The sequence below is a fragment of the Cavia porcellus genome, unplaced genomic scaffold (genome assembly GCF_034190915.1).
Source record: "Cavia porcellus strain 051 isolate PalLab524CR breed Dunkin Hartley unplaced genomic scaffold, mCavPor4.1 scaffold_20, whole genome shotgun sequence".
Lineage (NCBI taxonomy): Eukaryota > Metazoa > Chordata > Mammalia > Rodentia > Caviidae > Cavia > Cavia porcellus.
The window spans coordinates 35,383,313-35,405,621 of NW_026947503.1; the positions used below are offsets into that span (position 1 = coordinate 35,383,313).

The following is a 22,309-nucleotide window of genomic DNA, read 5'->3' on the forward strand; positions in this document are numbered from 1 at the left end:
CGTGCAGTTTTTTCCTAGAATTTTGAATATAAAAGCATGTTTTATCTTAATAACCAGCATAATTTAAATAGAAACTTTTTGCCAATTTTAAAATTTTGAGACAATCTTGGTTGGTATCCCAGGCTGATCTTCCACTCATAGCTGATATTATAGGCATGTGCCACCATGCCTGGTGCTGGTTTTATTTTTATGTAAGTTAAGGCTGCTTGTTTTTTTGTATTCTTAAAAATCAGTTTTATTTGAATGACAGTTCTAGTTTTGTTAGTAGTCTTTTATTTTTTTAAAGAGTTACTTGAAAACATGAAGTAGTATTTGCATATCATTGAAAATCAGCCACAGAGTGTACAGTGGAAAAATACATCACTGCTCCCTCCCCTGTTCTTCTGCTCCCCAGTTCTCTTCTTCAGTAGTTTTATTACTGGTGACTCATGTATCCTTCAGGGTAATAACATTTCTTTTGAATGTTGTCAGTGACTTTTGGATTTTGTTTTGCATATTCTATCTTAAACATCACCATAATTAAAGTAACTGCAGATTGCCAACGTTTATTTCTGACTTCATATATATGCCCTTTTATTTGTCTCATTAAGTTGGAAATAGCTTGAGACATCTTTGAACTGAAACTGGAATGCAATTTTTTTTTAAACTATTACCTTTACATTATTTCAGGAGGAGTTAATTCACTCTTCTCTTGCATGCATAGGGGAATGTGCCTGAGGGGTGGGCGCGGCAGTATGTATGGGGCACTATGATGGCGAAAACTCTGAATTTGAAATTTGAAAACTTGTATTGATTTAGCTTCCTCAGTAGGAATGGAATTGTTTTACTATTTTTTTTTATGTGTGGAGAATGATGGTGCTATGCAAATATGACTTAGATTCATTGAAATAATGTGGGGCAAGACTTTTAGGCTATATAAATTACTAACTGAATATGATTTATTTGAAATATTTATACATATTGCATGTCTTCATTTTCCTTTTAATATTTTGCAAGAGAATGAACATAAAATCATAGGCATTAAATTGTACCTTTCTTAAGTTTCTGTCAGGTAACACCATATTATGCAAATTTTGTTTATTCAAATGTGTAATAACATCGATTTGTAAATTCAGAGCGGTGAAACTTTTATAAATGTAAATTAGAACTTTTAGGTTATAAGTGATAGATGTGCTTTCTTTAATTAACCTGAACATTCAACTTGTCATTTTCTCTGTGCCCTGTTTTTATTAGTTGTGAAAGAACTTCTAATAAAGTCAAGAGTCCTGTGAAACACATTTTGGGAAGTATTTGCGGAGATGCTTAACCTTTATCTGGTGCTTACATTTACAGTTAGAAGGTCTTTTGAGGGAACTCTTTCTTTCTAGGACTGGTATTCAAAACTCACATTCCATTTATAACTCTAACCCTAACTGTCTAAGTTACTTTTCTCATTGCTGAGACAAAATACCTAGTGCCCACAAATTAAAGGAGAAAATGTTTCTTTTGCTTACAGTTTGTAAGAGAGATTTTACTCCATAATTGGCTGGCTCCAAGGCAGGGGTGGCACATGGCAGAGGGCAAATGGTGTTCACCACTGTGGAAAACAGCAAAAGCGGTAACCGGGAGAGAAGACTCTTTCTGTCCCTTATGTTGTATACAGGCTACCTGCCTGGGCTACCTGCCCAGTATTGGACCATGCATAGATCACAAACTCTAGATTCAGCTATCAAAAGTTTGCCTCCATCTCCCATAACTGCATGAACTTTGGGGAGCTATCTAGACATAAACCATATAACGCCCTAACCCTAGCCCTAAGATGCCTGAGAGAGTACCACATGTTGTCTATAGAGATGTAATATAACGTAGTAAAACACGAATTTTGAATATCTTACAATCTTTATATCTTCTGTTGTGTGGGGGATAAAATAAAAATTTTCTGCTTTGTTCTTTGAAATGTTTTTCATTTTGAATTTTTTCTTTTTTTTTATGGACTACCTTTTGAGTTTCCCGATCTTATTATGCTGCATTTGGTCTACTATTAGTAAGTTCTTCATACAAATTTGTTTCAGTGTGTTTCTTCGGTATAAATTACAGATACCTTGAATTTTTTTTAACCTATTCTGTCTTATTTTCCTGAATTGTCTTTAATATACTTATTTTTTTTTTTCATTCAAAAATCTGGATCATGCTGAGTGTGGTGGCTCATGCCTGTAATTCCAGCACTTGGGAGGCTGAGGTAGGAGGATCATTGCGAGTTCGAGACCGCCTGGGCTACAAAGTGAGCTCAAGGCCTGCCCGCACTGCGTAGAGAAACCCTGTCTCAAAACCAAAATAAAACACCCACCAAAAAACAAAAATCTGGATCATCTATTGGACTGTTTCTGTTATTGTTTGTTCATCTTTGTATCATTCACATTTTCCTCTTCAGATGTCTCATGAGTTTGATTGCCACATGTTGCGTATAATGTATAAAATTCACATCTGTGAAAAATGAATAGATGCTCCAAATGATGCTATCATAGGAATATTTTTTCTTGCTTTTGTTAGGGAGATAGAGAGGAGACTGATAACCTTCATCTCATCAGGGATTAAACTGGATTGGAACTAGATTGTCTTTTAAGTTGACTTAGACTAGCACTGGCTTATACCTCTTCTGCAAACGGTGGTCTCCTGGGGTTTTGGAAACATGACACACTGTCACCTAATTCTCAAACATTCTGGGAAATTCATTTCTAATATTTAGTAGGTTAAGTTTGTCTTTCAGTCTCTGTTTTAAAATCTGATGACTATCTTGAGGAGATTAATGGGATTATTGACAGTTCTACTATGTTCTTTTCTTGATTAGGATTTCTTCTCCAGACCATCTTAGTCCCTTAACTGTAGCTAGGATCTGCAGCTGACCCAAAGGAAGGAAGTAGCAAGTACTTGTCAGTGCATCTAGAAAATGTTACTTTTTTTCAGTTTTAGTTTATCTGGATCTCATTTTGGTAGTTCTCTGTAGTCTTACGGTTTTGTTTCATTTTGTTTTATTCTTTTCCCTCTATTTGCTAGAATAGGAATATTGACTTGTTTATGTCTTATATGGAACTAGAATTGTAAGATAACATTAGAACGGAAAGTCTTCTAGTTTTTATCCAGAGAACCAAAATCTGAGAACAGGTTGTATGTGACCTACTTTCATAATTGAGATGCTGTGTCATCCCTGCGAGTCTGGCAAAAAGGATTTCTGCAGACAAGCATTGCTATACTTAAATCTGTCACTCACATTTAGGCTGTATAAATAAGAATTCAGAAGGACCCTAGAGTTGAGAACTCCTTAGAAAGTATGTGTGATTTTATTTTCCCTTCCTTCATCCAAATTGAAGGTCTTCAGAAGATCTGTTTGCTGTTTTTGCTAGGGCTTGAGAAATACATAGCCTGGCCCTTGACTTCTATCTAACAAGCAAGAGCTGCCTCTGTAGCAATAAAGAAAGGGCACAGTGGGAATGGCTTGCCTTTTCCAAGTGCGATGGATCAAAGCTGCATGAATTATCCCATGGACTGAATAGACTTTATTAGGATAGTTAAAGTTGCCTTGTCTTGAAAGAACCTAGAGGCCCACCTTGGGTGGAGAGTTGAAAGTGACCCAGACAGAGCAGCCTGAGAAGTTCCTGAGTGAACTGGAGGGGGAAATGTCAGCATTTTGGCACTTGACCTCTGTAGAAACCCACTGTCATGTTACTGTTACAGCAGAACCTTCACTTCTTGTTTCTTTTTAGTATCTATATAAGTGCAGAAAAATAATGGTACAGTATTTAAGAATGCAGGCTGTACTCCTGCTACTTGCTAGCTGTGTGACTTTAGATATGTTAGTCTAATCCACGTGTTCCTAGTACCCCATTTGTCTAGGATTAAGTGATTTAGTATGTTATGGCTTGGTACTATGCCTACTACATGGTACTTAATAAATATCAACTGTATGTGAAATAGACCACTGCCCCAAATTTGATTTTGATGGGAGCCTTGTGTTGTCACCTATACATAGACGTCATGACAGGTTTATAATGAGTCTTTCTGGGAAAAGCAAGGCATCTCCCAGATTGATCCAAAAATGACAAAATGACTTGAGAAAACAGTGATAAGAGACTTGGTTGGGGTTTTATGTTGATTAGGAGTTAGGACTGGAGTCTGAGATAACTATTTCTGCACTTGTACATGTGCTGGTTTGAAAGTACATCAGCAGTAGACGACGTGTCTGGGTTTTTCTTACTAGCTTGTCCAGGTTTGAGGCAGAAGAGAAAGCGGGAAAGGTGTGACTTGAAAACTATCAGTAGTCAAAGATCAAAAATGTAGTTAGATTCCTTTTTTAAATTCAGTAACATAAAAAGAAAATGACAGATACGTCATAGTTAAATTGATGAAGAGAAAACCTTAAAGCAACCAGTCAAATAGCCTATAACATACGGAGGAACAATGACATAAATGACATAAATGCTTCGTGACTCCCTCAAGAGAGTATAACCATAAGATTGTGGAATAGCATCATTAAATTGCTGACTTTGAGAAGTCATCATGACACTAAGTTAGAGGGTTTAAATACCTAACTTAAAGACATACAGTATGATGCTGGTGTAAAAAAAAAATAGGTAGATGGCATAAGATTAAAAACCTACTTGATTATATGATTTTTCAGCAGAGATTCCAAGGCATTCGAGGAAGTAGGGGGGAGAAATTCTTTCAAAGAAAGAGCACTGGCACAGTTGGATATCTAAATGGAAGACTGAGCCTAATGCCACCTTATTCCACTCAAAAATGTTAATTCATAGTACCCCATTTTCAGAGGCTAAAACTGTAAAGTTTGCATACCTAAGTAGGGGGGAATATATTTATAACTTGGGAATACAATTTTTTTTTTAAATTTAAAGGATATTGAAAGCAATAACCATGAGAGAAAGCTGCTAAAGTTGCTAAGTTAGACTTAATCAGTATTAAAAGTATCTCATGAATATAAGAAAAAAGAATTAGCAAATCAGGAGTGGAAAAAATAATTGAAAAACAAATTTCAAAAAGGAATTTATATCCAAAGTTTATTAGGGATTCTGAAGTAAAACAATAAATGGTCAGACGTTAAAAATTGCCAAAAGAGTTGAATGCCTTACAAAAGGAAAGACACACAGAATTCCAGTAAGAAAATGAAAAAGCATGTGGTATCTTTAAGGTAAACACAACTTGAAACAATAAGAAAATCCTACTACAACCCCCAAAATGTAATTTAAGAATTACTACCAAATGGTGAGGGTGTTGAAAAAGCAGGTACTTCTGTGTAATGAGGGAAGAAATGTAACGTGGCATTGCCATTCTGGAAAGAGATCTTTCAATTGATTATAGAGGTGGGTTTTTTGTTGTTGTTGTTTTGGTATGGGGGATTGAACTTTGCGACCTCACACTTGCCAAGCAGGTGCTTATGCCACAGAGCTAAATCCCTGGCCCTTTTAGTTTATTGTACAACTAAATTTATATCTAACCCGTTAGCTGAAGAAATTTACTTTGAGATGTTTACTCAGGAGAAATGAAAGCACATGTATGTGAATGTTCCTAACTGCTTTATTCGCAATAGTCATAGCCTGGCAGCAGGTTAAATGTTCATCATTCTATAAGAAACAAATTATGAATTCTTCATGTAATGGACAATAGCACTAAAAAGAATGAACTGTCATTATATATTAATATGGATGAATCTCATCTGAGTCAGACACACATTTATGTGACATAAGATACAAAACCTGTAGTGAGAATAAAAAAAATCATTGATTACTTCTGGGAGCTTAGAGGATAGACTGCAGGAGGAGTGTTGATCTTGAGAGGGTTATGAGTTATACAATTTATGCATTTTATATTCAGAAAATGCCATTAAAATTTGTATTTCCACTATGTAAGTTTTCTTTTGTCAACAGTGAACCGTCCTTACTGTGCATACTTCGGTGCCTAGTTTTGAAATGTCGATAGTGTGTCAAAAAATAAAGAGACTGGTGGATAGAGGGAATGTTGGATTAGATATATGATAGAGCCAATAAAACAAATGTTAATTAAAGAATCTAGTTGATGACTATAGTAAGGAAATTGAAGAGTGTGCAGTATCAGTAGGGAGCTTTTAAGTATAACATGTTTGAAAATTTTTTGTGATGCAGAAATGGGAATGAGATGCATGTTTACTGAGGAACCCAAGAAGTTACTTCAAAATCACTGGAACTTTTTCTTCCATAAAATGTTTAATTCCTATAAATTAGCTATACAGGGCTTTGCCTACACTTTTTCGTAATAGAATGGTTTGTTGAAGTTTTTCCATAGGAATCTCTATTTCATAAATATTGAAGACTTTGGAATAACGTTGCTGCTGATATGCCTGGACCTGGATTTGAAATTTTTGTTGTTACTGATTAGGAAGACTCAGCATTACATATATGTTATGGTTTGGGTCTGAATGTCCCCCCAATGCCTCATACAGTCATGTGGGCAGGCTTCTGGAGTTTGTGAATGATTATGGTCCAATGCTGGGATTAATGGGTATGAATGCTACATCTAGGCGGGTGTGGCCTACATACATTATAAGTGACAGAAAATGTCTTCATGCGCTCCTGCCTTTTTGCTCTTACTGCTTTTGGTGTCTTCCCCAACCATGAATGGTTGCCTCTCTGCCAGGCCACCCTTGCTTGGAGCCAGCTGATTATAAATACTGAAACCTCTACAAACCGTGTGAGCAAAATAAACCTTTCCTTCCTTAATTTTGGGCTTGGGGTATTTTGTCTCAGCAATGAGAGAAAGGTAACCAACACAGTGTAGTTTTAAAAATTCTCCTTTATATATATTCTTATAAAGTTACATAAGAAGAGTACATAGTACAGTGAGGTGAGCCTCTCTAAAACCTGGGTCCATTTGTGGTACCTGAAATGTAGATACATTATTTTGTTTTGTTTTGAAAAGCTGAATGAAATCCTAACATATAGGACACATTTGGTGACTGAGTTTGTTTTGGAATGACCATAATATTTCACCGCTACTGGGTAAATTTGGAAACTTCCTACAGAGGGTGAAGGTTAAACCTGTTAAACTGTCTCTGGCTTTATTACTGACAAAATAAACCTTAATTATGAAGGAATGTAAGGCTTACCAATTATTACTGGTGAGTCACCTTTTGAAACAAACATCCTATTGTTTTTGTAATTTTCAGTTGTTTTTGTGCAAGAATATCAGGTTGTTGAGTGATAGTTATTAGCATTTGAAAATACAGCAATTTAAAAAACAGAATTTTCAACTATTTGTCGACATTTTGCAAGCAAATCCAAATACAGAAAAAATTGGGGTTCGGAGACAAAAGACCATTTTTAATGTTTATTCCAACATTATATTTTTCAATTTATTTCAAAACAATTTCATTGTTTTTGACAACATAGTAGCATTTAAAAATTTATAATTATATGTTAATATGTATCTTTTAATACTTGCATTTCTTGAGAAAATGTTCCCTGACTGTAGAAACTCGAAAGCACTGAGTTTAAATCATTATTCTACAGAAATGTGCCTTGAATTTGGGTGTGTTAGTGCATTTTGTGCATGTGTGCATGTGTGCTGGGGATTCAACTCAGGACCTTTATACTAAGCTACTGCCCCAACTCTTTTCAAGGGTCACAGGAAGTTACTAAATTGCTCATGATGGGCTTGAACTTGTGATCCTCGCCTCCAAAGTCCTGGGGTTAGGGCATGTACCACCATGTCTGGCTACAAGTTGGACTTTTAGGTAGATTTCAACGCTGACTCTTAAATGTTAACTCTCTGATGTTTGACTATTAAAACTACTCGGTTTCTTTTCCTTTTTTGGAATCTTGGTAATATTATAGAGATGGTAATGGGTGTAAATTAGATAATGTGTAAAACAATTTGAATATTGCCAGCTACATAGCAAATGGTTAAAATAAGCACAAGCAACTTTTGAGTAAATTTCCTGTAGTCAGTGAAAACTTCATTAATTGCTTTTTTGTATCCTTGGCTAATTTGTTAGGAACAAAGGTTGCTCTGAAGGAGGACGGGGTTGTTCTAAAGCAACTTTCTTGGTGGTAGAGGGAGAGTAAAAAGCTGTGGAGACAGGCATATTCTTTTGTCCAATTCTCATCTTCATCTGTGGTGATAATGATAAACCTAGATGTAGTATGAACAGTGTGAAACTTCTTTGTATTACAGTAATCATCCTTTGACTTCTGAGTTCATTAAAATACACTTTGTCCTTGCTAGTTGTATATTACAGTAAAAACATTGTTGTATTAAATAGAAATAATTTTGTCAGTCTCCAGAGTTGGAGCCTTAAGTAAAATTCCTTTTATTGATAAGATTTTACCAATTTGTTAATGCCTTTAATTTTACTCAGTGGTCAACATGCTTTAAAACAGCCTTGATTCTTACCTCCATTGATTTGTAGAATTAAACTCTTAAGATCATGAAAATAAACTAGTACAGTGTTGAAATTTATTGCTCCTGACTTTGATTGTTTAAATGTTGTAATAAATCATAGATATGACAAGTACAATAAAACTAGTTTAAAGATTTATCAGATTCTGTAAATGTGTCCTTCTGTACCTAAAGCCAGTGTTTTCTTGAATTTATTATTGCTTCTTTTTTATTTAACAACTTTGTAGATGTTCATGTTCTTAAATATGATATATATACACACATTGTTAGTGGATGGTAGAATCAGCACAAAATGTTAATTTAGATAAGTATATATATATATATATATATATATATGTATGTATGTATGTTTGGATATGGTTTGTAAACTGTAGACTATATTTAAAAGGTTTAGTTTCCAAAGGTTAGTTTATTCTTAGATGAAAGAAATCTTCAATGTGTTAATTCTACTGATACTTATTTTAAAAATGATTAGAAGGGAAATTTGATAAAGCTTACTTTGCGTTTACTACTGATTTAGTTAATCTAATGATGAACTAATATTCTGTATGCCTCAAATATGGTTGATATATTCATGTCCTTAGGATGCCCTTCCCCCCCATAACTGGTGATTGAACTCAGGGATTTCACACCTGCTAGCAAGCAAGTGCTGTAGGACTGAGCTACATTGCAGTTCTGTTGTTGTAACTGATTTGAAAAAAGTCTTCCTGAGTTGCCCAGATTGCCCTTGCACTTGGAACTCTCCTAACTCAGGCTCCCAAGTAGCTGTGATTACAGATGTGTGCACCACATGCATGTAGTGTTCTAGGATTTTTAATATTCATCTCTCTCTCTCTCTCTCTTTTTTTTTTTTTTTTGGTACTGGGAATCAAACTGAGGACCTTGCACTTGCCAGCCAGGCACTCATACCACTGAGCTACATCCTCAGCATAGTCGTCTTATTTCTTCTCTCTGTCTTTTTTTATTCTATTTAGGTGGGTGAGCAAGGGAGTTATATAATTGATAGGATATAATTTCCCTTGGAGAAATTGTGTTTTATATAATAAACCATAGAATTTTGCATGAGAGATAACAAAAGTGTGCTTGCTTATCTTTGTGTTGATGCAGAAACATCTTTGTTGCAAGTTTATGGTCTTACATCTTATTTCAACAGATCATAACATTCTGTGCTATTAGTACACAGTATAAATATTTGATCAGGCAGAATTGATGAGAATGAATTTTGCTTTTGTATGATAGTTTTCAGCACTTAAAAGAGTTTTATAAGTGTCCTGAAGTTAGGTGGTCAAATAAACTTTGGAATGTTCAAGCTAATGTATTTGAGATACTGGTATGGTTGGCACAATAATAAAACTTTCAGTCCAACCATTGTAAAATAAAAAACTTAACTGATCTAAAGGCTGTATTGTTTTCACATAAGTGCTTTTATTAGTTTAAGGTTTTCAGCTGTACCCTTCCTTCTCTGTCTTTAGTACTTGTAAACAGCTTGCTGTTGTGCAGGTACATGCTTTTTACCCTTTGTACAGACATTTCTTGTGGATAACCCTTAATGGTTTAAATGTATAGAAGTATAATTTAGTGTAAACTTATTAAAAGACCATTTTAATTCATTTGTATAGTCAACAAAATTCTAGCTAACAGATTTAATGAATGATTGATGTTATAATATAGCTTGCAAGTTGCTGTGAGATCTATAATATCCTTAGTACTTGAAATATAGCTAAGTTATGAATGTGATTGTTATTAAACATGCATCGATTCTTAGATGCACATTTTTTCACTTTGATGCCTTTTGGAAATAAAATCAGAAGGGATTTTCCCTTTTAAGTGTTAAGCAAAACATTATGTAACATCTTAGATTTATTGGAAGTTATTGACTATAAAAAGGCCTTTTATGTAATATAAGCAGTGCTTCTCTAAATTTTTCCACTTTAATTTCTTGTACTATTTTTTAGGAATTAGCCATAATGCCAGTTGCAACTCAAATTTCTCATTAAGAGACCAAAAGTCTGAGCAATCTATTTTCCCCATGTTATGATTTAGTGTGAAAAGAAATACTGTAATTCAGTTTTCGTGCTATGAAAATTCTAATTGAACACCAGATACCTTGTTTGTAGGGTGGGAGTATTCAAAGACTTGTGGAAGCTCAGGGTTTTACAGGAAAATTATAGTATGAATCAATCTGTAAGGAATTAGTTTCTAAGGAAGAGTAAAGATGAAAACTGCCTGATATAAACCCCCAAAACTCTTTAAGAATTGACTGCTAAGTTTACTAAAGAAATAGCAAAGTTAAAAGGTGGCTAGGAAGTAGTAGTTGAAATAAATACATTAGGTAGAACACTTGTTGCAAAAGCTAGTATTAGATAGTGAGGACTTTGTGTCAGAAAATACAGACTGCTGTGTTACTGTCTTCTGTAGTAATGTACAAAGTGAACTTCACATGACCCAAAATAGGAAACAACAGCCTGTCCTTATGCTTAGTTATGTAAGGTTAGAAGCACACCTTTTAAAGTAACATGACATTGACTTGTACTTAATTCTGTGGGAATATTTTAATTTCATTTATTTAATTATAAGCAATGGCAGGAAAGTACTGTTCTTGGAATCTTTATGTGTATATGAATACATCATTGTGGGCCTTTTTTTATGTTATCTTAACACAGCATAGCATACAGTGCATGCTGTTCTGTGCTTGCTTTTTTTGTTACGATATTTTAGAGACCTCATCATTCACAGGGAGTCTTTATCAGTAACATTAAATTATTGGTACTTCTGGTTTTTATTTTGAGTTCTTTTATTGGTTTTGTGTACTGTGTATTCATTTGATAAGATTTTCCTATGGTGAAGAACCCAAATCATGATCTGTATTTGACAAGTGAATATGCCAGTGTATGACATAGAACATTTCAGTTATTCAGAAAATTCTTTAATATTCCTTCTCAATGTTTCTGGAACCAACTAGCGTTAGAAACTTTTTTCATTTCCAATCTGTTCTGCCCCTTGTGAGTTCATGTAAGTGGATTCATTCAGTGTTGTCATTAGTGTTCAGCTTCTATTGATCAGCAGACCTTTAAGAACTTTTAGTTTCATCTGTCTCAAATTCTTAAATATTGCAGTGATTATTATATAAAGTATTTTTTAATTAAAAAAAGTAAAAGTATTTTCTAATTTATTCTGTGATTTCTTCATGACTCAAGTTACTTAGATGTGTATGGCTTATTCTAAAATTCATTAACTTTTTATGGCACCAGCGTGTGCTGTGTATTTTTAAATATTTCATATGTACTTAATGAGAATTCTATAAATATCAGATCAAAGTAGATTAATACTATATAGCCCTTTTGTGGTTCATGTGTGAGAATAGTGTTACTGTCCAGAGAATTACCAATTTCTTCATAATCTTCTAAATCTTTCTGTCATTTCCTGCATATATTCCTCCTGAACCCCCTACCCTTTTCTCTGTCATGTTGCTGGGAATCAGATGCAGTCTCTCACACATGCTTGGCAAGCACTCTACCACTGAGGTACATGTCCAGGCTTTATATATGCCAAAACTTTCTTTTTTTAGTGAGTACAGGATTATTAATATCTTATCATGAATTGATCCTTTTATGAAATGTCTTTTTTACCTCTGGTAATAATCTCTAAGTTTTATTATTATTATAGTATCTGCCTTATTAAACTAGATACTTGCTTCGACAGTTTCCCTTTTTATATTTCTAACTTATCTGTGACCTTATTTAAATTCATTTTTTGTGGACATTTTACATCTTGTGTTCATTCTGGCAAATCTTACCTTTATTGAAATATGTGGTATATTTATGTTTAATGTCAGTATCAGTGCGATTTTAAAGTCTATGATTTTACTCTTTGTTTTCTATTGTTTGTATAATACTTTTGCTTTTATTTCGTAGCTTTTGGAGTTGTATTTCTAATATTTCATTTTAATTTTCTTTACACCTTTTAGTTATATGTTTGCTTTTTTAAATTCTGGTGACTGATGACTTTCTAGATTCTAATATTTAACCTTTGCTCTGTAACAGTATAGTAGTTGGTGTTATATCTTCTATTCTTTGTGCTACTATTACATCATTTATGTTCACATATTTTTGGAGTTTTTGCCTTAATTCTTTTTATAGAAATTAATATAAAAGGTAACACCTATTATATGTAACTGTGTACTTACAGTTTTGTTTTGCTTTCATCTTTTCTCATCTCAAAAAACTTTTTTTAGTATGTCATTTATACAGTCAAACTGTTAGAAGCAACTTTGAACCTGTACTTGGTTTTACTTCTTTCACATAGGACAGGATTCCTTTGTTACAGAATTCTTGTGTAAGAGTGGGTTTCTTTTGCCCTTTTCACTTCTGTGACAATATTCTGTTACCTTCTGACTTCATTGGTTTCTCAGGGAGAAATTATTAGTATTTATGCCTCTGTATTTAATGATTGTTCTGCCCTGGCTACTGCCAAGCATGCACAAAATAGATGTGATTCAGAAGCAGTAAAAACAGGTTTTACTCAGTAACTACTATGGCAAAGGAATGGCTAAGTTCATTTATGACTTATATGGAGATGACATTAAATGGAGAAAAAGCAAGAAGGCATTTGGGGCAAGTGCTCAGGCAGAGTCAAATAGGTGAAAATTTATAAAAAAACATTAAAGGCTATTTAGTGTCGCTGGATTGGGTTCATTTATGTGTGCTGGTGTTTATTAAAGTTAAGTTTCTATCCTCCCTTAGATTGGGAGACAGAGGCCTTCCTGATGATTGCATTTTAAAGGAATGATGTTCAGGTCTTTGAGAAAAACTCTCCTGCTTTGTAGGAGATAAGTATGTATTTCAGAAAGTATAAGGCTTTGTAGTATAATTGCTCTAAAAAAGGAAGGACAGTGGTCATTCATTAGGTGTTAAATGAAACAAGTGGCAACTTCTCTTAGCAACGTTCAGCTTTTACAGACAGGAACACAAAGTGTGAATTATCCAAAGGCCACAGGCTTAGACTGCTAGAAAGCATGCTAGATAAAGAATGGTCAAACCACAGTGGGGGAGTATGAATGGAGTTGTACATACCTTGAGTTTTTGCCTTTCTCATTTCTTCCACACTTCTGTTTATCTTCAACAGTTTGACAGTGATTTACCAGAGTATGATTTTTTTAAATTGGTGAACTTCTTGAATAAAAATTAATTTTTATTAAATTTGAAAAATGCTAAGCTCTTCCTTTTTCCGTGTAGTAGTATTTTAAATATTTTTTTCAAGTCTTCTATTTCTGAAACTACATGTTAACTGAAATTGTTCTTTTTGTTAGTCTTTTAATTCTATAAGCACTACGTTAATTTTAATTTGAGCTTGTTCTTTACACTTCCTGTATTTCTTTTTATTCATTTTGATAGCTTCCATTGCTCAGTTGAGATTCCTGATCTGTTCATTAGGTTAATGAACATATTAGTACTACTTTAAGTTCCTTGTCTGCTAGTTCATCTTGGCACCTAATCCTGTTGATTTTTTAAGTTTTGACTAAGGGTAATGTTTTCTAATTCACATTGGCTATTTTTGGTCATACACTGGATATTTGAGATGAAACATTGTAGAGACTCTGAATTCTGTTATCCTCCTTGGACAACTTATTTTTGTTCTACAGATAGGTCTGTGTCGCCTCAGAAGCTGAAAATCTTAATTGTTCCAGCCTTCCCAGTGCTAGTTTCAGCAGAACCCTGTGGTCTGCCCATATTTATTTCTAAGGTTCAGTCAAAGATTTGAGCAGAGTTCAGTCATATTCTGATCCCCCTCCCTAAAACTCCTTTATGTACATTTAGAAGTTATCTCCTTGAGTTCTGGTTGCGCTGCTAAGCTCAGACTGGGGAGTGCCCTCAGGTACAAAGCCTTGGAAATGCAGCTCTGTCACAGTAAGTTTCCTCTCTCACAGGTGGATATCTCCTCAGTTGTTACCTGTTTCTAGTGTTCTCTGCTATCTTCATTAATTAATTATATTTGATTCACAATTTATTATCTCTAGTCAAAAGTTTATCTCATTGAGGCCACTGTTGGCATTGTTAGAAACAGAACGTCTCCTGTTTTGTGTGTTCTTTTGCTAATTGCATGCTTTTTTAATTATTGAAATATTCAAAATCTCTGAGCAGATCTCTGCTTTTCCTTCTTAGTTTTCCTGATCATCCTTATTTGTTTTGGTGTGTTGTACTTGGAATATTTATTTTTTATTGTTTGAGCAAGGTATCATGTAGTCCAGGCTGGCCTCGAACTCACAGCTGTCCCTTGCCTCAGCTCCTAAGTGCTGGGATTACTGATGTGGGCCACCACACCTGGCCATTTGGAATAATCTTATCAGAATCTAAAGAGTGTTATTTTTCTTGAGATTGTGTCAAACATAAAATTTAATAGACTTGATATTTCTATGATAGTATCTTATCCAGGGACATGCCATTTTTGCTTTGTTTAATATACTTTTTTTTTAATTATGTTAAAAATGTTTGTATAATTTAGACATTCATAATTACATTTACTCTAGTTTTGTATATTTTATAAAGTGAGTTCTTTTCATACTTCTGAAACAAAGACTTTACTAACTAGTAGCACATTTAATATTTTAATCTTCCAATTTTGTGAGGGAGGTGTTACAGTAAAAGGACTAAGATTTAACTATACCTCAGAATAGCACTTAGAAAGTGGCTACATCGTATTTAAAAGTTTGGTCTGTCTGCTTCTAGATTGATTGCATATTCTTAACAACTACCATTGTTCTTTGGTTTATTTCAAGACTTCAGTAGAGCACAATTTAAACCTTTGCACTAATTTGGATTCTAGTTCTTACATAAGTCCTACAGAACCTCAAATGAAATACTCTTTCTAGTATTAGAGGAACAAAATAGCCTCTGGTCTATTTTGTCAATCATTTTCTTAAATTATTTTCAAAGAAAAAAGAATAAGCTGTATACTTTTTTCATTTTACTCAGATTCACAAGACTTTAGGTGATTCAGTTGTGATTTAAACTGTATTGTGGCTGGAGATTTAGCTCAGCAGCATGAGCGCCTGCCAGGCAAATGTGAGGTTGCCCCCCCACACACACACACCCAAAAAAACCCCAAAATAACAAACAAAACCAAACTATGTTGTTCTGTATGTTTCCAGTAGATATTTGTATTGAACAATATTTTTTTAATCATTGCATGTCTGGGAAAAGGAAAGGTCTATGTTATCTAGATCTTTAATTTTTTTTTAGCTTTTTGTGACTTTTTTTAGTCTGATAAGTTTTGTACCCCAAAAAAGCAGAAGAATCTAAACTGTCTTAAGGCAGGAAAATTTCTGAATATGTTTCTGTTTGTTTCTTATTAATCATTTATGTACCTTCGCCTTTAAAGCAAGGCACGACTGTCTCCTGCCATGAGTGGCTGTGTGCAGGATTGTGTTGCCCAGGCACCAGCAGCCAGCTCATTGACCTTTGCAATGCTGAGTGCAGGTAGCTTGGTAGCAGTGTAAATTCTGAATTTAACCAATTGTTTATTTTCAGAGGTTGACTTGAAATGTTTCTTCTTTCTGTTTGAAAATTTGATGTTTTATGGTCTGTGAGAAATGGAATTGAATTTTAAAGTTACCTTTTGACGAATTTTAGAAGTGTAGCTTGGGACTTGAGAGACATTTGCAGTCAGAAGTTCCTTTCCAAAAGTTCCCTTTAAACTCTTCTTTCACAAGACCTGAAGTTACTTTGAGAAGAGTAGTGGCAGGGGACACAAGGAGAATTATCTCTGGACTGCCCATATTCTAGAAGGGAATCTGGAAGAGAAATTTTAAAGTGGTGTGCTATTTTGGAATGACTACAAAATCTCTTTATGCTTTTTAAAGGGTTAAGAAAGCAAGAGTAATTTTCAGTGAAACTGAATGTATAAGTATTGAAACAACTTGAAAATCTTAACTGTAGCTGCGTCTTTTAATTAGAATTTTCCTGTTACAAGTACCAATTGAGATGTTTCTAAATTTTTAAAAAACTGATAAAATGAAGCATTTTTGTAAGGCTAATAGTGTAGGCAGTAGTTCTTTTGTTTTGAGTAGAGAAAATGGAAAGATATTATAGATAAGATTTCATTGAGCTAGAGAATATTGGTGTTCACATTTTGAAAACATAATCATAACTTATCTGGAGTCACATGTTCCATTTTACTGGCTTCCTTCATATAGAAAATATAGTAACTAGCACTAAATACCTGTGAAAAAGTGAAATAATATATATTTTCTGGGTGAAGGAAGTATTCTGTACATTCTCCATGTTTTACATCATGGTATTTTGAATAACCATGCTTCCATGTTCACATCAATTTTTTGTTTTTCAATTTATGCACAGCACTTGCTCTGAAATTTGGGGACTGAGTACACCAAATACGATAGATCAGTGGGATACAACAGGCCTTTACAGCTTCTCTGAACAAACCAGGTGAATATTCTGCCCTCTGTCAATCCTGGAGATCTTGTGGGAGGGGGGGTTGTTTTGGAAGACCTCTACTGGGTTGCGTAATATAATTTTGCCTAAGATGTTTCTTTAATGTAAAATAAGGCATAGCATTTAAATTTATGTGCTTGCCAGTATTAAACATATATTAAATGTTTCAACTATGTTTTGATCAATGCAATCTAGTTTTGAATCTTTTTTAAATTGAATCCCCTGAAGAATGAGAACTTTGATAACTACTCATTATAGTTCAATTTTAGATTAATCTGTTGGCCTAATATTTAAGCAAATACATAATCAGTTTTTGCTAAATTTCTTGTTATCTAAATTTCATGTTGTATTATATACTAATACATAGTTATTTACTGAATTCCTATCACAATTAACAATAGGCTAACTCATTTTTATGTTACCTTTTTTAAAAAGCCATCTCATTCTTTTTAAGTATATTGATATTTGTCCATTTCATCCCATCATATTCATCATCATCTGCATTTATGTGTGAGCAATGTTAATATATCTCAGTTATCAAAACAGTGACAACTGAATAATGAGTTATACTAGTCTGAGTTAGATATTACCATGTCATTGTTAATATTTATCATTCTTCACACTACTTCCTTTTTTTAACTATGAAGTTATCTACAGAGTTAGGCTCTTTGAAGCATTTCTAAAAAAGAATTTGACTAACTAAAGATGTTAACAAATTTATCAAGTAAGACCACATGATACTCTTTATAAAAGATGATTTTTCCCAAGTGGTTAGACTTTCATTGGCATTTGAGTCATTTGTGTAGCATATTGTTGGGAAACATCTGCTAGTGCTGCTGTTTATTTTATCAGATCCTTGAAGAGTACATTTTTCTTCCTGGTTGTTGCTAAAGCTAACTAAATGTTTCCTTTCTTTATGCTCTCAGTGTATGTTACCTTAGCACATATGGCTATACTTACTTCTTTTCTTTTAAAGTTTACTCCCTTTTTTGTGCTTGCTTTCCAATAGGTCTCTTGATGGTCGTCTTCAGGTTTCACATCGAAAAGGACTGCCACATGTTATATATTGTCGGTTATGGCGCTGGCCTGATCTTCACAGTCACCATGAACTCAAGGCAATTGAAAACTGCGAATATGCTTTTAATCTAAAAAAGGATGAAGTATGTGTAAACCCTTATCATTATCAGAGAGTTGAGACACCAGGTAGGACAACTGCAGACATTTTTTCAGGTTTTGAATACATAAATTTTAGTCATATTTAGGTGTTCTCGTGTGGCTCAGGTAAATTTTAGTGTAAAATTCTAAATATTTTAAATCAGGCATATGTGGTGGTTAAAAATTTTAAATGCTGTTTTATTAATGAGAAAATATATCTTGTAAAGATTTGTCGGTTTCTTGGGAGAGTATACTATTTGACTTTTGGTTTATATCTAGGATATCTCACAGGTATGCTGCTTCTTTATAGTAAAACCAGTAGACTTCTATAAAATTCCGCTCAGTATCATTTTTAAGCATTTACTTTGTGTGACTCTGTGTGACTTTGTGCTTTGCTTGAGTGACTTCAGGAGTAACATTAATGACAGTATTTGTATATGAGCCATTCAATAGCAAGATTTTTCATTTAGTCAGCTGTGTACTTGAAGCTTTCTTGAAAAGCTATATTTTTAGAGAAATTTGCTAAATCTGACTGTCCAAATTAAGGCAAATCTTTATTTAACTTTTATAATGGAGATTTATATACTTTTATGATAATACAAAGGCGATAGCACATTATCTCCAAAAGTATAAGAGAAATGCAGACTTGGAAATGTAGATGGTATACTATGTCAGTTAAAGCCATAATCAGTTTCTCTGTAACTAGCATAATACCAAATAGGTGGACCTTAACTGTTAAAAATTAAGTTGCTGCTTTTTTTCTTATAAAAATTTTTACTATGCTTTCCCCTACACATTTTTGCTCCTTGCCACTAACTCTGGTCTCTTTTTAACTATTGTAGTTTTGCCTCCAGTATTGGTGCCACGGCACACTGAGATTCTCACAGAACTACCACCTCTGGATGATTATACCCATTCCATACCAGAAAACACTAATTTCCCAGCGGGAATTGAGCCACAGAGTAATTATATCCCAGGTATTTTTGCTTTCTGAATCTACTAAAACTTAAAAATAAAACTTCTGTGACAAACATTTGGGCATTAGTAAATTGTGCTTTTACTTTTTAAAAATGTTCCTGGGTTTAGGATACAAAAGTCTGATATAATGGGTAATTGTTTCATGAAATATATAACACTTTTGTTTAAAGACAAATTTTACTTTATATTACATTTTTTTTAAACTGAGTTTGAGAAGCAGAAAAGAACTTAGTTTGTCTTGGTTGTTGAAGCTGAGAGAGATACAGAATCTAAATACTACAGAAAAAAGTATTTTTGTAATACATAGAACTAAAAGTCTAACACATAATCACTTTTTCTTAGGGAATTTGATAAATGTGACATTTTTAACTCTTGGCTGTAATTCTTAGGTCTAACAGCCAGGCAGCTGATTTGACGTTAGCAGTCCCACCAGCTTGAACCACTGGTGGTGTGCATTGCCATTGAGAGGCTTGTATCATTGGAAGTACAACTAGATCTAATCACCTTCATCAGTCTTTTTACTGATAAAATTAATAAAAAGTCTATAAATGGACCATATGTAGTTGCTTGAATTTGCTGCCCAAAGAGACAGTCATGCTTTTACCACTGGTGGTTCAAGTTGGCAGGAACATGGTAACAGAACAGGAGTTGTACTATCGTAGTTCTGTAGATGGAACAACACTGATGTTATTCTGAAAAATGAGAACTTTCATTTTAATTCTTTCTTATGTACCTCAGAAGCTCCTGAAGAGAAATGATTGTTACATGGTTCTTACTTATATCACATGACTCAGCAATACACAGTATAGTACTTGCCCTTTTTAGTTTTTATTAAATTTTAGGAGAACAACTTATATTTTGTTACTTTTGTTTATGTATTTCACTTTGTTTTTCCCCAAGAAGAGACATTAGGATAGAGACTAAGCTATATGCTGGATTTTCAATGTCTCAGTTTCCTGCTTATCTGATGTTGCTCTGTTCTGCCCTTATTTTACAACGAAAAATATGTAGGGAACCTAAGAGTTCTTAAAAAACTTTTATTATGAAAACAGTGCTTTTGCATTGAACACAATTTCTAAAATGTAAGCAAAAGTTTTGTTTTTAAGAAAAAGCCTCGTTTTGCAGATGGAAAGTGGTTTCTGATTGTCTGAAGTTCTTTGACTACTGCTTTATTCCAGAACAAGGTTCAAGGCTGTTGTTTTAGGGGTTTTTGTTTCTGTATTTGGGATCAAACTTAGTACTTTCACACTAAGCCACATCCTCAGCCCTTATTTTTTCATTTTGAGTTAAGGTCTCTTTTAAGTTGGCCAGGCTGAACATAAGTTATATTCCTGCCTCAGCCTCTCAGAGAGCAGGGGTTGTATCACCACCACTGAACTTGAAGACTGCTGTTTATGTTGCTGGTAGATAACACTTTTTGAGAAGTTAAGAGAAAAGAGGGTGGGTAGAGTATGGAGAAGCAGGTTAAGGAAGAACAGTGATGCTACAAGACATTTCCTCCACAAAAGAAATCATTCTTTCTTTCATAAACCTGACTGAGAATGGTGAGATAATGCACATGTGTATTCCCATACTTTTGAGAGACAGAAGCAGGAGGATCATAAAATGAAGCACAGGCAGAATAATTTTAGCAGTTCATTGAGACAGCCTCAAAAAAGTAGGGGATTGTCTGGGGATATAACCATTGCCACGGTGCCAGGCTCAGTGTCAAAGCATGGAAGGCAGTAGGGGTGACTTGCACCGTGGGGTGTGTGTGAAATGAGCCATGAAGGCATTTTAAAATTTTGGTGTTGGTATTACTGTGATTAAACAATGAGACATTTGATAATTATTTGTAAGGGTATTCATAATTTTAGTAGCCTTCATGTGAAGATTTTTTCAATTCTTTATTTCTTCAGTTGTTTAGATTTGAGTATTTTATACTAGAAAATCAGAAGTAAATCATACCTGTTAACTTTGCTTGACTTTAAGCCTTTATCTAGCTCAAGTAAATAGTGAATCAAAAAAATTTTTCTTCTACCTGAAGCGAGATTTTAACATTTTTATAAGATCCTAATAAATTTGTGATTCATTTATAGTTGAACAGTAGAGAAAAGTAAAGAAACACAATTTAAAAAGGTTGATTATTTTTTAGCCTGATGTGGTGATCACACTTGTAATTGCAATACTTTTGGAGACTGAGGCAAGAATGTCTCAAGTTTGAGCCCAGCCTGAAGAACTTAGCAAGGTCCTGTCCCAAAATTTTTTTTTAAAAAAGGGCCTGGGGATATAGCTCAGCATGAATAGCCTAGGTCCTGTTGGTTCCATAGTGCCATTTTGTTCAAAAAACATGTTGGAAATGACATATTAGAATCTTGTTTATTTTCAAGGGATGTTAATGGCCTCTTTTAAGTTGTACTTTGTACTTGAATTTTCTGCTTCAAACAGAATTTACCAGTTGGAAATCCTGGAAAAATATCTTTTAGGTAGCATTCAGGCTAGACTAGTTATGAACCATGTTATTATAATTTGTCTTATAAAAGAGTGTAAGATGTAAGCCTGTATTATTCTTTGTAATCTTTAATTTTCTTACCCATTCATGATAACTGTTAGTTGAAAGAAAGAATTTTGAGGGGGCACTAAAGTCTTTGAAGCTTACTGAGTTGAGAACTGAAGTATCTTTGAAGTTATGTTCTTGGCTCTTGGCCCAAGAATATGGAAAGAACCAGACAGCTAAAATGCGCTGGACTGTGCAACAAGTAGAATTTAAGAATTCACTTGCAGAATTGGGTGGAAATCTGAATCATAACCCTTAGTCCAATATTTTTTTTTTATAATAACGTTATATGTCTCCTTTCTTGTTCTTTGGAATGATTAGTTGTTTATACTTAGTAACTGAAAAAAAAGGTAAAATTCTATCACATGTATGTTATTTGTTCTAAACTTTTGTAGAAACGCCACCACCTGGATATATCAGTGAAGATGGAGAAACAAGTGATCAACAGTTGAACCAAAGTATGGACACAGGTAAAAAAAAAAAAGTTATGAAACTGTAGTGACCAGATGTATAGTCAGCCCTCTGTGCCCACAGCTTCCAGGTTCTGGGGTCAACCATCCACAGATTGAAAATATTTGAGGAAAAATTACATCTGTACTGGACATGTGCAGACTTTTTGGTTTTGTTTTTAGTTCATAAACAGTACAGCATAACAGCTATGTATGTAGCATTTACTACATCATTTTACATATGAGACTTGAGCATCTGCAGGGTTTTGATTCCTGAAAGAGGGTTCTAAAAATCAATCCCCTGCAGATACATCAGAGCT

The 22,309-nt window shown here is 34.0% G+C and overlaps 1 protein-coding gene across 7 annotated transcripts in view; it reads left to right on the top strand.

Moving 5' to 3' along the window:
* The window catches only part of Smad2 (SMAD family member 2), a 77,248-nt gene that overhangs the window by 32,289 nt on the left and 22,650 nt on the right, over positions 1-22,309 (top strand). For 6 of the 7 annotated variants that reach the window (XM_063231717.1, XM_063231722.1, XM_063231718.1 and 3 more), the window contains 4 exons: positions 16,776-16,865; positions 17,881-18,074; positions 18,869-19,003; positions 21,936-22,010. In XM_063231717.1, coding sequence (XP_063087787.1) covers positions 16,776-16,865; positions 17,881-18,074; positions 18,869-19,003; positions 21,936-22,010 — 494 coding nt within the window. The remainder of the gene's footprint in view (positions 1-16,775; positions 16,866-17,880; positions 18,075-18,868; positions 19,004-21,935; positions 22,011-22,309) is intronic. The other variant, XM_063231721.1, reaches the window with a different exon arrangement.